The sequence below is a fragment of the Pseudophryne corroboree genome, chromosome 2, assembly GCF_028390025.1.
Source record: "Pseudophryne corroboree isolate aPseCor3 chromosome 2, aPseCor3.hap2, whole genome shotgun sequence".
Classification (NCBI taxonomy): Eukaryota; Metazoa; Chordata; class Amphibia; order Anura; family Myobatrachidae; genus Pseudophryne; species Pseudophryne corroboree.
The window spans coordinates 635,351,193-635,368,211 of NC_086445.1; the positions used below are offsets into that span (position 1 = coordinate 635,351,193).

At 47.1% G+C, this 17,019-nt stretch overlaps 1 protein-coding gene across 1 annotated transcript in view; it reads right to left on the reverse strand.

Annotated features, from left to right (window-relative positions):
* Positions 1 to 4,990, reverse strand: part of TULP1 (TUB like protein 1) — a 253,884-nt gene extending 248,894 nt beyond the window's left edge. Inside the window, exon 1 of the mRNA XM_063957230.1 lies at positions 4,821 to 4,990. Coding sequence (XP_063813300.1) covers positions 4,821 to 4,835 — 15 coding nt within the window. The 5' untranslated portion in view covers positions 4,836 to 4,990. The remainder of the gene's footprint in view (positions 1 to 4,820) is intronic.
* Positions 4,991 to 17,019: the final 12,029 nt, after the last annotated feature.

Sequence of the window (17,019 nt, forward strand, 5' to 3'; positions counted from 1 at the left end):
CCCCACGGCCTCACACACATGCTGCTCCAATAGCCACACACATGCTGCCTGCATAGCCTCACACCTATACTGTCCCCACAGCCTCACACACACGCTCCCCCATAACCTTACACACACGCTACCCCCATAGCCTCAAACACATGCTGCCCCCATAGCCTCACATACAGCTGCTCCAATAGCCTCACAAACGCTGCTCTCTTCGCCTCAATGACTCACTTCCCCCATGGCCTTGTGCCCAGGTAACTCCTACTGCAGCAGCCAGTGCCGTAACTAGGCATTTTAGCGCTGTGTGCAAGAACTGACATTGGCGCCCCCCCCGTACAAGATAGGCGCAGTGCGCGCCGTAGGCGCGTGAAAAATATATAGGGGCGTGGCTTCACGGGAAGGGGCGTGGCAACAAAATAATAGCAATTCATACTACGGTGCACAGTAGTCTCCATTATTCAAATTACGCTGCACAGTAGCGCCACTACACCAGGTAGAGCCCCTTTTATACATTACAGCAGACAGTGTCCCCCTTTTTACACATTGCGGCAGCCAGTCCCCCTTTTTACACATTGCGGCAGACGGGACCCCTTTTTACACATTGCGGCAGATGGGACCCCTTTTTACGCATTGCGGCAGCCGGGACCCCTTTTTACGCATTGCGGCAGCCAGTCCCCCTTTTTACACATTGCGGCAGACGGGACCCCTTTTTACACATTGCGGCAGATGGGACCCCTTTTTACATATTGCAGCAGATGGGACCCCTTTTTACACATTGCAGGAGAGAGAGAGAGAGAGAGAGAGAGAGAGAGAGACATACTTACCTTCTCCCCGCTGACAGGCTCCTCGTGCATCTCCCTCTCGGTGCAGTGTGAAGTCAGTTGAGAAGGAGGAGGAGGGAGGGGGAGCAGAGAGCCGCAGTAGCGCTATTTGATTGGTAGTAAGCGCTGCTGCAGCATCCCCCTCTCCTTCTGTATTGGCTGCCCGGCGCTGCTGTGGATGCTGGGATGCATCCACAGCAGCGCCAGGCAGCCAATACAGAAGGAGAGGGGGATGCTGCAGCAGCGCTTACTACCAATCAAATAGCGCTGCTGCGGCTCTCTGCTCCCCCTCCCTCCTCCTCCGCTGCCCGGCGCTCCTGTGACTGTCTTCTCTCCTCCAGCGCGGCGCACGGCACAGTTCAGAGGCGGCATGTAATGAGTCAATTTGACTCATTACATGCCGCTGGCCGTGCGCCCCCAGGGCAACTGCGCTGTGTGCCAAGCCCCCTTGGCACACACATAATTACGGCCCTGGCAGCAGCTCTGTGGTTGAGAAGTGAGGTGTGAGCCTGCCCACATCAGCAGCCTGCAATGCAGAGGAGGTAGGCCCCTTGGTAGGGTGGGAGTGGCAGGGAGGCCAGCTGGGGATGCACTGACAGTGACACACATAATGCTCCAATAGCTTCACACACTCACTGCCCCATGGCCTCACACACATGCTGACCCCATAGCCTAGTTCACATGCTGCACCATAGCTGGGCTGGCCCTGACCAATTTGATACCCTGGGTAAGAATCTGACTCCCCACCACCTATGTGGGACCCAGTGGCAGAACTAGCAAGCGGTGGGCCCAGGTGCGACAAATTGCTTTGGGTCCCCCCCATCCCATCCAAGTCCACCCCCTCACCCCTGGAGAGGATCTGGTGAGGGGGACCTGCTCAGGGCCAGAGAAATGGATACCTAGCAACAGTGCCGTAACTAGACATTTTAGCACTGTGTGCAAGAAACGGCATCGGAGCCCCACCCCTGCATGCAAAACAGGGGCAGTGCGCGCGCAAAAATACGTAGTGGCGTGGCTTCGTGGGGAAGGGGTGTGGCTACAAAATAATACCAATTCATAAAACGGTGCACAGTAGTCTCCATTATTCAAATTACGCTGCACAGTAGCACCACTGCACCAGGAAGAGACCCTTTTACACCTTACGGCGGACAGATTCCTCTTTTTACACATTACGGCAGACAGCGTCCCCTTTTTACACATAACGGCAGACAGCGTACACTTTTTACACATAACGGCAGACAGCGTGCCCTTGTTACACATAGCGGCAGACAGCTTACACTTTTTACACATAACGGCAGACAGCGTGCCCTTTTTACACATAACAGCAGACAGCGTCCCCTTTTTACACATTACGGCAGACAGCGTGCCCTTGTTACACATTACGGCAGACAGCGTCCCCTTTTTTACACTTTGCGGCAGGCAGATTCCCCCTTTTTACACATTACATCAGGCAGATTCCCCCTTTTTACACATTACGGCAGACAGATTCCCCCTTTTTACACATTACATCAGGCAGATTCCCCCTTTTTACACATTGCGGCAAAGATTCCCCCTTTTTACACATTACGGCAGGCAGATTCCCCCTTTTTACACATTACATCAGGCAGATTCCCCCTTTTTACACATTACGGCAGGCAGATTCCCCCATTTTACACATTACATCAGGCAGATTCCCCCTTTTTACACATTGCGGCAAGCAGATTCTCCCTTTTTACACATTGCGGCAGGCAGATTCCCCCTTTTTACACATTACATCAGGCAGATTCCCCCTTTTTACACATTGCGGCAGGCAGATTCCCCCTTTTTACACATTGCAGCAAGCAGATTCCCCCCTTTTTACACATTGCGGCAGGCAGATTCCCCCTTTTTACACATTACATCAGGCAGATTCCCCCTTTTTACACATTACATCAGGCAGATTCCCCCTTTTTACACATTGCGGCAGGCAGATTCCCCCTTTCTACACATTGCGGCAAGCAGATTCCCCATTTTTACACATTGCGGCAGGCAGATTCCCCATTTTTACACATTGCGGCAAGCAGATTCCCCATTTTTACACATTGCGGCAAGCAGATTCCCCATTTTTACACATTGCGGCAGGCAGATTCCCCCTTTTTACACATTACGGCAGACAGAAGAAAGAAAGAAAGAAAGAAAGAAAGAAAGAAAGAAAGAAAGAAAGAAAGAAAGAAAAGAAAGAAAGAAAGAAAAGAAAGAATTATACTTACCCTCTCCGCTGGCTCAGGCTCCTCGGTGCAGCTTCTGGTCACGATTCCCGGGCAGCAGAGAAGGAGGAGGAGGGAGGTGGAGGAGAGAGCCGCAGCAGCGCTGTGTTATTGGTGGAGGCGCTGCTGCTGCTGTCCCTCTGCTTCACTATAGGCTGTTCTTGGAAGACAGTCTATAGTGAAGCAGAGGGACAGCAGCAGCAGCGCCTCCACCAGTAACAAAGCGCTACTGCGGCTCCCTCCTCCACCTCCCTCCTCCTCCTTCTCCCCCGTACCGCTGCGCTCCTCTCCTCTCTGTCAGGGCGGCTGTGTGCTCCGGGCAGCGGTTGCCCGCAGCACACAGCTGCATGTAATGAGTCAGTTTGACTCATTACATGCTTTGGGCCCCTGGACAGAGGCAGGCCCCAGTGCAACGCACTGGTGGTAGTTCCGCCTCTGGTGGGACCCAAGAAGGAATGAATAAGGCTCTACAGAGCAAAATATCAGGAGAGAAAGGAAATAGTAGTACAGATGTGATATTTTTACCTTTTCCAAATTGCACATACAGCAATATGTTGCTCAAAGCATCTGATTGAATGAACACCATAAACAGAATAATGGTGGTATGCACCAGTGTATGCTGGTGCATACCACCATTATTCACATTATTTGGAGCACATTATTTGTAGCGCACAATGGTGCAATTCAATTGTAGCTCCATTTGGGCATGAGTGCTGCTGGAGAACACATTTCTGCTCACAGCCTCCTGAGGTGGCGATCTGAAATGTGCAAAAACTCTGTGGTTTGGGTACCCAAATGGTAGTTTACTTACCCTAACCAAGACTTTGATGGGTTTAGCTGCTATACACGGCTAAACCTGGTCTATGTAGGCGTGACAAGTGCAATAATTAATGGGTGCCCAGAAACAATTGAATTGCACCCATTAATTAGTGCATCACATAAAACAATTGAATCCCCCCCCCCCCCCCCCTTCCAGTGTCATTAAAATGTATCCTGTGAGTTTTCTTGCCTTTTAGTGGAAGTAGCAAGATCCTTGTTGGTCGTACTTTGTCAGTAAAATAAAAAAAAATTAAAATTTGGCATTTTTTGTAACATTCATTTCAAACACTACTTTGCTAAAGTGTAAAGAGCAACTAATTATGGTGTTCAACATGAATTGCTATACAATATAATTCAATTAATAATGAAAACATGGTATTAAATTAATACAGATATCAAGTGCCTTGTATATCTAGATTGATACAAAATTTCAAAGGAAGTTTACAAATGACACTTTTGTCACATCGTCGTGTAGGGTGATGTATACTTATGAGATACATGTTTAGGTAGTAAAAATGTGTTGAGTGGAATTGTAGATTAATATGCGCAGTCTTTAAACACTCTAGTGCTGACCTCTAAGCATAGTTACATTGATTTAGACTAGTAAACCTACATAACATAATAGTATCAGAAAATGTATTTCACACGTGATCTAACAAATATATTAAACATTTGGTGTAACAAAAATGTCCAGGTTGTTGCTGTGCATTTTACATTTAGTGGTGAAAAGTAATATTACTATTATATCTTATACAGTATCTAACGTTCTCTGTAACACCACAAAAACGTTACATTACAAGGTAGCCGAAAAACCTTTCAACTAATTACTACTGTTTTTCCTTCCAAATACAATATGAATTCCTTTATGGTAATTTGAATTGCTTAATAATCATTTGTTAATTACTTGACTAAATAAAAAAGTATTGGCTGTATTAGGAATTGATTTATCAAGGAACATTTTGTTTCTCACCTTGTTGCTGGCCATGTTTAGCTGTGTTCTGGTTCATTTATCACATGATGCTCTGGTACCTTATATCCCTTATAGAGCTGTCACTTAAACAGAACCTGACCTCTTTCATGCCAGCACACAAACATGCTAATTACAGATTACGTTAGGTCACTAATCTTCCTGTGCCATCTGTCACTGTCATAAAAAAAGAGGGGGAGGACAGTTCCACTGTTATACAATTACTACTTATTTATGGAATATTGAAATTGCAAGTTTTTTGGACTAAAGTTTTTTCCTTAACTTATACAAAATGCACTAACTTACATTTAAAGAGTACATGTCATACATTTATCACAACCAGTGGTCATATTACTTTTTTTTGGTACGTTGATTTATAATATTGAAAACGACTAAAACAATATATAAAGAACACACTTTTCTTCACAAATCAAGCAACACCGAGTAGCATACCCAGCCTTGGACATGTTTGGGAGCATTGATGAAATAATAGGCACCCCAGCACCAACATCCAAATTACACCAATAATTACCCCCGATATTACATTAATATCCCCCAAATACATACGCATTACAGAAACAATATAAAGCAATAATGTCAGAACTTAGTGACCTCCATATAGTAAACAGGGCATCACAGTAGTAACCATACAGTAAACACAACACTGCAGTGAATGCCATTCAATGCAGTTCCTCATCCTCCCATGCACTGGGTTCACAACACTTACCAGTGCATAAGGGTTGACCCCAGGTCTACAAGACTGTGAGAGAGATTTTGGAGTGCCCTCCCCCTCTATAATTAATATTATAATAATTATTATTAATTATTATTATTATTATTATTATTATTACAAAACACATACATTAGCTCCCACAGGAATAAAACACATACACACACACACACAGGAAAAGATAAAACACATTTGCCCGCACAGGAAAAATAAAAAAATAAATTTGCCTCACAGGAGTATATAAAACACAGTAACTCAAACAGAAAGTAAATAAAACACACACTAATTCACACACTAATTGTCCGAGCCCCCCCATAGAAGACTGACCTGATCTGTCTGCAGCAGTTAGTTAGATTAGCTCCAATTCCATCCTTTGCCCCCATCCACAGATGGCACTGGCTGCAGCTTCAGTGTCTGTAGTGACACGTGTGTTGGATGACAGGGTGAGAGACTCTGCAGGGACAGGTATGGCGATTGATAGAGTGAGAGAGTCTGTGGTGCAAGTCTGGTAGGTGACAGGGTTAGAGAGTCTGCAGGGATATGGTGTTTGGCAGGGGGAGAGAGTCTGCAGGGAGAGGCATGGTTGGCGTCTTGGGAAGTTTTTGGGAAGCCATTCTTGTGACGATGATGAGAAAGACTATCCTTGTGTTGGACGCAGGGGTCACTGTAGAAGAGGAGAAGCTGTCGGAATAGGTACAATCACGGGAGAAGCTCTTGGGAAGGGTGACCGTGTAAACGCAGGATGATCTCATCTTTGTGGCTGAGCCTACTCAATATCTTTACCAGACAATGGGGGTCATTCTGAGTTGAACGCTAGTAAAAAATGTCCGCAGCGCAGCGATTAAGTGAAAAACCGGCACTTCTGCGCACGCGTATGCGGTGCAGTGCGCACGTGTGATGTACTTTCACAACGGGCAATGTATTTTTACACAAGGTCTAGCGACGCTTTTCAGTCGTAATGTCGACCGCAGAGTGATTGACAGAAAGAGGGCGTTTCTGGGTGTCAACTGACCGTTTTCAGGGAGTGTTCGAAAAAACGCAGGCGTGCCAGGAAAAACGCAGGCGTGGCTGGCCGAACGCAGGGTGTGTTTGTGACGTCAAATCCGGAACTGAATGGTCTGAAGAGATCGCAAGCGCTGAGTAGGTCTGGAGCTACTCTAAAGCTGCACAATTTTTTTTCGGAGCTGCTCTGCGATCCTTTCGTTTGCACTTCTGCTAAGCTAAAATACACTCCCAGAGGGCGGCGGCTTAGCGTTTGCACAACTGCTAAAAACTGCTAGCGAGCGATCAACTCGGAATGACCCCCAATGTCAGGGCCGTAAGTAGGTATGTGCGGAGTGTGCTCCACACATAGCGCTGCAGGGTTGGGGGTGTTGTTGGCAGCACTTGTAAATTATGAATGATCTAATTACCTTCACTTGCAGCTTTCACCCTTTTTGAAGCCCAGCATCTCATGACCGCCCCTGCCTCCTACCTCCACTCCTTTTGCCACTAATACCTATACAACATTTATGGACTTGACTTAATAGCTCTTTGTTGTACAGTTGCACTGTCCTTTATTACATTTCAGGATGCTGATGTGCCCAGGATTCAAACCCGTTGCCTATGACATTGCAGTTGGATACTCTACTCATTGAGCTATCTGCCCTTGCATAGAATCTAGAGAATTCCAAGCTGGAGAGTTTTAACTATTTGAAGCTTACCATGTACTCTGTGAAGGGGCAATCAGCATTGCGGCTCGGCAGATCTATGTAGTGTGTAGCAGCAAGGGATTGGATGTGTGGCTGCACACTACATGGATCTGCTCGATTATGGTTTTTTTTTCTTCAACAGGGTACAGGTAGCTTCATATAGTTTGAAATCTCATAGTTATTATGTGGGATTAAGTGGCTTGGTGGGTGGGGCGTTTGGCTGGGATGCAGCAGGTTGTGGGTTTGAGTCCTGGGTGTGGCAGTATATTGAAATGTGTTATTTTAATGAGGAGTATTGTGGGTGAATGGTGGCAAGCTCTTAGGTTGAGTGCATGAATGCGGTATAAAGAGGATGTGTCCAAATCCACTTGCTTCCACTGTTCTATAAGTGTGTGTGTAATATATATATATATATATATATATATATATATACACAATTCAGAAATGCCCGGCACTCTGATGTGCTTTGTAAATCCAGGTGCCCTCCGCAGCAAAAGGTGCATCAAAATAGAAAACAATGAGGCAGCGGCACTCCGTCAATAAGTAAATCAAATGTGTAATGAATCAAAGCATAACAAACAATGGTCACAGTAAACCAACGTTTCGGGGTCCTTGAACCCCTTTATCAAGGCGTGATAAAGGGGTTCAAGGACCCCTAAACGTTGGTTTACCGTGACTATTGTTTGTTATGCTTTGATTCATTACACGTTTGATTTACTTATTGACTGAGTGCCGCTGCCTCATTGGTATATATATATATATATATATATATATATGGGAAGGGGCATCACCTTCTGCCCCTATTGGAACAATAAGGTGGGGGGGGAGCGCCAATTCTCTCACTGGCACAGGGCACCAAAAAGTGTAGTTACGGCTCAGGCAGACATACAGGCTATGTTGGAGTACAAATATCTAAATGTCAAGTATATGAAATCAGGCACTAATATGAGTGTTTTGATCAGGCAGCTGTACAGTGAAACAAATGGTAATACCGATAAAAAAAACAACGCTAATAGTAGTATATGATAATAATAAATACACACCTTTTAGTATATTGTAAAAATATAATTGCTCAAGTTCAAAGTTAAAAGCATATATGTAGATATATAAAAAAAAATCAATAATTGATTATGTGTCAAGTGCAGGAGCAGCTTAAAGCATGTCCCATAGGTTTAAATGGACAGTTCAAAGTACAGGCTTGCTAACTTATAGTATAAGCATTAAGTTGCAATCATATTACCAGTTCTGTGGTCCAGAACATCGGATCCAGTTGGCAGTGATACTAAATGGCAGCAGGCAGAGGCGTAGCTAGGGTTTTCGGAGCCCAGGGCAAGATGGAAAATGGCGCCCCCCCCAGAAAAAAAAAACACACACACCAAAAGAAGCATGTGCGCGCGGTGAAGAAATGGGCGTGGCCACACACCAGAAAGGGTGTGGCCACGCACCAGAAGGGGTGTGGTCACTGAAAATGGCCCACAGTGCCAGTTACATTGCCCCACAGTGCCAGTTACATGCCCACAGTTCCAGATACAATGCCCCACAGTGCCAGTTACATTGCCCCACAGTGCCAGATACATGCCCCACAGTGCCAGTTATATTGCCCCACAGTGCCAGTTACATGCCCCACAGTGCCAGACACATGCCCCACAGTGCCAGTTACATTGCCCCACAGTGCCAGATACATTGCCCCACTCAGTGCCAGATACATGCCCCACTGTGCCAGATACATGTCCCACTCAGTGCCAGTTACATGCCCGACTCAGTGCCAGATACATGCCCCACTGTGCCAGTTACAAGCCCCACTCAGTGCCAGTTACAAGCCCCACTCAGAGCCAGTTAAATGCCCCATTTAGTGCCAGTTACATGCCTTACTCAGTGCCAGTTACATGACCCATTTATTGCCAGATACATGCCCCACTGTGCGTCCCCCCCCCCCCCCCCCCCGGTCACTCACCACTTGTTGAGTGTTGATGATATGTGAGGGGAGGAGATCGCAGCGCAGCGCCTCTCCTTCCCCTCACCACTCCAGGCCTCCGGCGGCTGTCTGGCGCCGGTTCGCCAGCCAATCAGAGCTCGCGGACCGGCAGCCAATCAGGAGCCGGTCCACAAACTCTGACTGGCTAACGCGCTGCTAGTTCTGAAGCGGCGGTGAGGGGAGGGAGAGACGCTGCGCTCTCCTCCCCTCACGTGAAGCCAGGGGCGAGTGGGGCATGATGCCCTGGCCGCCGGCTGCGACCCCCTCTCCTGGGCCTGCCAAGGCACCCAGGGCACGTGCCCCACTCGCCCTACCCTAGATACGCCTCTGGCAGCAGGATTCAACGCACTATTGATGGTGTCCTTAGTCCACAGTTGGTTTCCTGGGTTTGCCTGGGATAAACCAATTGAAGCCCTGTCCAGTCCACCAAAAGAGCTCCTTCCAAATTAGGTCAAAGCTACCTAGAGCAGCGAAACATGACATGAGACCATGCCACACTTGCAGGAGATTCGTGCCCACCTGTGACCTACAGTAATTTGGAAGGAGCTCCTTTAGTGCACTGTAATATAATTGCAACTGGATCCCATCAATGGGCACCAAAATGTTTATTTGCTTACCAAATTTTTTTTTTAGCTTGGGCCGTGCATACAATTTAACATCCCCATTGAGGAAGCAATAATGTTGACAATAGGCAGGATCTTTTCCTGGCTTAGGGAGAGTCAAACCAGAGATTCTAACAGTAGGGAACGTCCTTAAATCCATAACCTCATTAAACAGTTTATAGGTCTTTTTCAGATTCTTCAAGTTGTGAATACTGGGAGCTATTCAGACACGATTGCTATATTGCCAAATCACAGACAGCCAGTTATTGGCCGTCTGCGCATGTGCCGTAATCATTTCATGTCATGTGGGCGGTCACAATGCTATTGCATCCCGGAAGGATGCGATCGCAATGTGATTGACAGGCGACGGGCTGGCCGGCAACGCATTTTTGGTGGGGAGTGGTGCAGGAAATGTTTTCTGAGAAGGAAAACATGGCAGCGGTGCATCTGTATATGCAGCTTGGTTGCGTATACAAGTAAATACCTCTATTTGTTGCTTTCTGCGTCCTCCAGCATGTGATTTTATCAGAAGCCGTTTTCGCTATTTTACAGTATATCGAATTTTAGGGATTTGTTTTAACTACAAAATACTTAGGTACACCACAAATTCTTATTAACATTTTCAATTTCTTAAAAAAAGTGATTTAAGTCTAAATGTTAAAGACTTTTTTTTTTAAAGAACATGAGGAGGCGTGGCCTGGTGTTCATCTAGAGCAGATGTGTCCCAGACATCACCTGTTTAAAATACTACTTTCAGGCACTCTACCTGAAGTGTGCCCACCCTCTACTACTCTATAACCTGCTAGCTGCGGGGACATAACAGGGGATTGCGTCCGCAGAGCTGGGGGTGTTCGCCCCTGGGCCCCTGCAAGTTTGTGGCCTATTCCCTCACTTGAAGCCTAAGGGTACATTTACAAATGGATCCAGTGGAGTGCTTTATACCCTGCGGCATTCCGAGACCTGCACCCTCTCACCCCGTGAGCAGTTCTAGCTGCCATCCGACAACCAGGGTGCTGTTCCCATGCTTGCATCCACCAGTAAGTGTATGATGCTGTGGAGTCTCCCGTTACATGCTCCCAGAAGGCCCATACCTTGACGTGGCTCCATCCTTGTAGCCACATAGCGGACCACTCCGCAGCCACGGCAGCATCCACACCCACCTCGCTTGGAGAGTCTGGACCCACTCCTCATCGCTACTGATGTGCTGGACTGCAGTGTGGGTTACCCGCTCAGTGATTCGCAGCAGGGTGTAAAAAAAAAAAAAAAACCTAATAAAAAAAAAAAACTTGTGTGTTCAGGGCCAGAACGTGCTATCGCTTTAATAATATAAACACTGTGAGTTGCAGAATGAAGTTGTTGTCATTTGTTGAAAAACAGAATAAATTCTTTTTTTTTCTTTTTCCTAATTTGTGTGTATTCTGGGCCAAGCAGTAGCACTGTGTTACAATAATGCTCAGTAGGTGCTTTGTAAACACATTAAGGAGGTCATTCCGAGTTGTTCGCTCTGTAAAAATCTTCGCATCGCAGCGATTTTCCGCTTAATGCGCATGCGCAATGTCCGCACTGCGACTGCGCCAAGTAAATTTGCTATGCACTTAGGAATTTTACTCACGGCATTTTCTTCGTTCTGGCGATCGTAATGTGATTGACAGGAAATGGGTGTTACTGGGCGGAAACAGGCCGTTTTATGGGCGTGTGGGAAAAAACGCTACCGTTTCCGGAAAAAACGCAGGAGTGGCTGGAGAAACGGGGGAGTGTCTTGGCGAATGCTGGGTGTGTTTGTGACGTCAAACCAGGAACGACAAGCAGTGAAATGATCGCAGATGCCGAGTAAGTCTGAAGCTACTCAGAAACTGCTACGAGGTGTGTAATCGCAATATTGCGAATACATCGTTCGCAATTTTAAGATGCTAAGATTCACTCCCAGTAGGCGGCGGCTTAGCATGAGCAAATCTGCTAAAATCCGCTTGCGAGCGACCAACTCGGAATGACCTCCTAAGTGCCCAATATTAGTGACACCTCCACCATTACTCAATCTGATACGGTAACCATCCATAAAATGGTGGAAGATTATTTCAAAGACAGTGTACAAATGAGAGTGTCAGACAGTCCCATTGCGTACTGGAAGGAAAAAAGGTAATTTGGAGGGCTTTGTACAAACTCACTATGCTTTACTTAAGCTGCCGACTCTCCAGTGTATACTCAGAGAGAGTTTTCAACACGGCTGGGAACCTTGTGAGTGATCGGTGTAGGAGGCTACTACCTCAAAATGTGGAAAAAATTAAGTGCATAAAAAAAGAACTAAAAATTCAATGAGGAATTACGTCAAAGTACAGAGACTTCTGTAATAGTGTATTCCAGCAGGGTTTGAGTTTTTATTGTGTGCAGGAGCGGTTTTAGGTGTGGGCAAGCCAGGCGGATACCTGGGGCACTGCGGTATGCCGGCACCAATCAGATGCTACAGGTCCTAATTGACCTCTAGTATCTGTGCGGCGCTATGGGAGAGACGTCATGACGTCTCCCCCATAGATCCGAGGAGCGGGAGGCCAAAGACGGAGCAGCAGCAGCGGCCGGGAAGCAGAAGCGAGGCTGGTGAGAATTGTGTGTGTGTGGGGTGGTGGGGGGGTTGTGTGTGTGTGTGTGTGTGTGTGTGTGTGTAAGCGGCACTACTAGGGGGCACAACTACAGGGGGCACAACTACAGGGGGCAATAATACACAGAGGCATTACCACTGGGGGCACTACTAATGAGGGCAATGCATAGGGGGCACTTAATAAGTGCAATGTGTATAAGGGTCTACCAGGTGCAATGTGTCTAAGGGTCTACTTGTCACAGTGTGTATAAGGGTCTACCTGTCGCAGTGTGTATAAGGGTCTACCTGGTGCAATGTGTGTAAGGGGCTACCTGGTGCAATGTGTGTAAGGGGCTCTGCTCTACTGTGGTGTAATGTGTAGAGATGAGCGGGTTCGGTTCTCAGAGTACCGAACCCCCCCGAACGTCACTACCCAAGCCCGGATCCGAGTCAGGATCGGGTTTTCCTGCCTGACTCGGAAACCAGAAAGAGGCAAAATGTCATCATCCCGCTGTCGGATTCTGGAGGGGTTTGGATTCCATATAAGTAGCCGCGCGTCCCCGCCATTTTCACTCCGGCATTGGAGAGTGTAGAGAGAGGACGTGTCTCCGTCCTCAGTGTCCTGCATCAGTTCAGTGTTAGTGTCTTGTGCTGCATCAGTCCAGTCACAGTGGTGGTGTCCTCTGCTGTCATATGTCCAGTGTTGCTGTATAAGTCCAGTCCATTGCAGTGGTGCTGTGTTGTCCTGCATCAGTAAAGTGGTAGTGTCTTGTGCTGCATCAATCCAGTCACAGTGGTAGTGTCCTCTGCTGCCATATGTCCAGTGCTGCTGTATAAGTCCAGTCCATTGCAGTGGTGCTGTGTTGTCCTGCATCAGTACAGTGGTAGTGTCTTGTGCTGCATCAGTCCAGTCACAGTGGTGGTGTCCTCTGCTGCCATATGTCCAGTGCTGCTGTATAAATCCAGTCCATTGCAGTGGTGCTGTGTTGTCCTGCATCAGTCCAGTGGTGGTTTCCCTGTGCTGCTGTATATGTCCAATGGTACTGCCGTATATGTCCAGAGATACTGCCGTATATGTCCATTGATACTGCCATATATGTCTAGTGATACTGCCGTATATGTCCATTGATAATGCTGTGTATGTCCAGCGGTACTGCCGTATAATTCCAGTGATCCTGCCGTATAATTCCAGTGATCCTGCCGTATAATTCCAGTGATCCTGTTGTATAATTCCAGTGATCCTGCTGTATAATTCCAGTGATCCTGCCATATAAATCCAGTGGTTCTGCCATATAATTCCAGTGATACTGCTGTATATATATATATACCCTGTTGCAAAGCGGATTACTGAGGCCATAACAACTATGCTGGTGCTAGACGTGCGTCCGGTATCCGCCATTAGTGCAGTGGGACTGCAGTGCAAACCGTAGATGGGCCAGGTGTTTGTGCCGCACACTTGTGTCGCTTAGCTTAGTCATACAGCTACCTTATTGCCCTTTTTTACTTCTTGGCATGATGTGCTGTTTGGATACTATTTTTTGTTAAGTGCCCTCCTGTCTGACACTGCAGTGCCACTCCTAGATGGGCCAATTGTTTGTGTCATACAGCTTAGTCATACAGCTACCTCATTGCACCTCTTTTACATCTTTGCATGATGTGCTGTTTGGGGCCTTTTTCTATATCTGCCTTCCTGTCTGACACTGCAGTGCCACTCTTAGATGGGCCAGGTGTTTGTGCCGCACACTTGTATCGCTTTGCTTAGTCATACAGCAACCTTGGTGCACCTCTTTTTCATCTTTGCATCATCTGCTGTTTGGGGCATGGTTTTTTAGAGTGCCATCCTGTCTGACATTGCCGTATAAGTCCAGGGGTACTGCTGTATAAGCCCAGGCCTACTGCCGTGGAAATCCACCAGTTGCAGAATTTTTGAAATATGACAGGGGCAAGCAGGAGATGCTGTCAGTGGGCTGAAAAATTGAGGGCCACTTTCGACATTCAGCCACTGCATGCCACTACTAGATGGGTCAGGTGGTTATGTCGCTTAGCTTAGTCATACAGCAACCTCGGTGGACTTCTTTATCTTCTTTGCATCATGTGCTGTTTGGGGCCTATTTTTTTAATCTGCCATCCTGTCTGACACTGCAGTGCCACTCCTAGATGGGCCAAGTGTTTGTGCCGCACACTTGTGTCGCTTAGCTTAGTCATACAGCAACCTCGGTGCACCTCTTTTTCTTCTTTGCATCATGTGCTGTTTGGGGCCTATTTTTTTAAATCTGCCATCCTGTCTGACACGGCAGTGCCACTCCTAGATGGGCCAGGTGTTGTGTCGCACATTTGTGTCGCTTAGCTTAGTCATACAGCCACCTCGGTGAGCCTCTTTTTCTTCTTTGCATCATGTGCTGTTTGGAGCCTATTTTTGGCTTTTTGGCCTAAAAACAATATTGTGAGGTGTGAGGTGTTTAGAATAGACTGGAAATGAGTGGAAATAAATGTTATTGAGGTTAATAATACCGTAGGATCAAAATTACCCCCAAATTCTACACGAGCGGGGAATTAGAACCAAAACCAAAACACGAAAAGTGCCTGCCGCACATCTCTAGTAATGTGTGTAAGGGGTTCTAACATGGTATAAGGGGTACTACTGTGTGGTGTAATGTGACTGACGGACACTACTATGTGGTGTAATGTGACTGATGGAGACTAATGTGCGGTGTAATGTGATTCGGTACTATTCTGTGGCCATGCCCCTTCCCTATGATGCAACGCCCCTATTTTTTGCAGCGCACCTAGGGCACACTAACCCTATTTTGTCTGTTGGGGGGCGCCAAAGGAAACTTTCGCCCTGGGCGCCACAAGGTCTAGAACAGGCCCTGATTGTGTGATGATGGTGTTAGCACCAATGAGTGTAGAGATGAGGATGAGAATGACAGCATCTTCCACTGTGGAGAAGAGATCATTAACAAATCAACACTGTTATCTTCCTTAGGACAATTTGGTAGTTTGTTTTGTGGGGGCCCAAACAAAGCAAGCACTTCAGCCACAAAAGTGTCAGTCCCTGTCGCAGAAATGCCAAGGTTGTCAAACTGTGCTTGTCCTTTTTAAAATCCAACATATTTCCAATGACAATTTAATTTTACACCTTCTAAGAGAACCCACTTAGGCTCCCTACATACAGGGGTTATTTCTTGCTTTTTTATGTTTTCTTTTTTTCAAAGCAGATCAGGTTATCCTCAAAATAAGCCAAAACCTTCACAGACTATTTTATTGTCTATATGTAAACAGGGTCATAACTAAAGGTGTGTACACACGGTGAGATAAATCTGTAAGATTTTGACTATATTGTCAAAATCTTAAGGAAAGTTAGTGAATATCTCAAGGTGTTTGGCAGCTTGCGATACCGATTCAATCCCGATGCATGCTCCCGTGGGGTCGGTATCATAAGGCTAGATAGAGGGCTGTATCACACGCAGCGGTTTCTCCCAGATAGCAAAAAGCCGGACAAACTTCGTCCGGCTTTTTGCCATCCGGCAGAGTCTTTCACACACAACGGCTTTGAGCCGTGTGTGATGCTGTGCACATGCGCAGCATTAGACATGGCTTGGAAAAAAAACCTTGTGTGTGAAAGCTCCCCTTCACACACACGGCCCACTGGCTGCAAAGACGACACGGCCCCGGCCCGGCAGCCGGACCTTCCAGTGGATATTTCCGGCTGCGAAGGCAGCGGGGCCGGGGCCGGGGCCGGGGTCATGCAGTGTGAAAGTACCCTACACCTCACACTGTTCATTACAATGCCGGCACGGGAAAAAGCCTTCCGGGATTTTCCCGGCCGGCAAAAGCCGGCTCGTGTGTTTCAGCCCAGACTGTGTAAGCAAGTCAATCTTGACTATCTAGTGTACTATCTAGTACAAAGTATAGTCAAAATTGTCACTTAGTCAAAATTGTACATAGACAAAATCTCAAGCACAGATAGTCAAAATCTGTGCTATCTGAGCTCTCGGGAGTTCAAGGGAAATCGCATAGTCCAAAAACGGGCATAACAAGGATCTCCCAGTGTGTACAGACCTTAAGAGTGTGCGAGCAGTGCTATCGCACAGGGCCCTGGAAGTGACACCATCACTGCCCTACCGCCACTGCCCCTTTATAATGGCAAACCGAGTGCCAGGAAAAGGCATCCTGTACCCTGCGCAGCTGCTGAGTGTCCTCAAGGGGTTCGGTATGATATCCCACTGCACGGTTAATGACCCATTCTCCTAATGTAGACAGGAGGTTTTTTCTTCCGGGATCCGCGCACCTTCAGTATATAGCTGCTCCCCTCCCCTTCCGCCCTGTCTTTTTTTCCTGTCTCCTAGTGAGTTAGGCAGTGTGAGGCTTGTTATTTTTTAAATAGGGCTTACCTCATGTTTTTTGCAGTATAGCCGCCTGAGAGCTGCATTCTGCATAGGGGTCAGGTTCCCCTGAAGGTGTGCAGTTATGGGTGTGAGCGCGGTCACTGCCTTGAGCTCCTGCAGTCCCCATGGTATTCTATGGCCGCGCATTCTGAGGCAGCGGTGAGCGAGCGGTTGCCGGGAGGCCGCGGTGTCAGTAGGACTTCTGGGTATGACGTGACAGCAGGGATTACCGGAAGTACCTGCG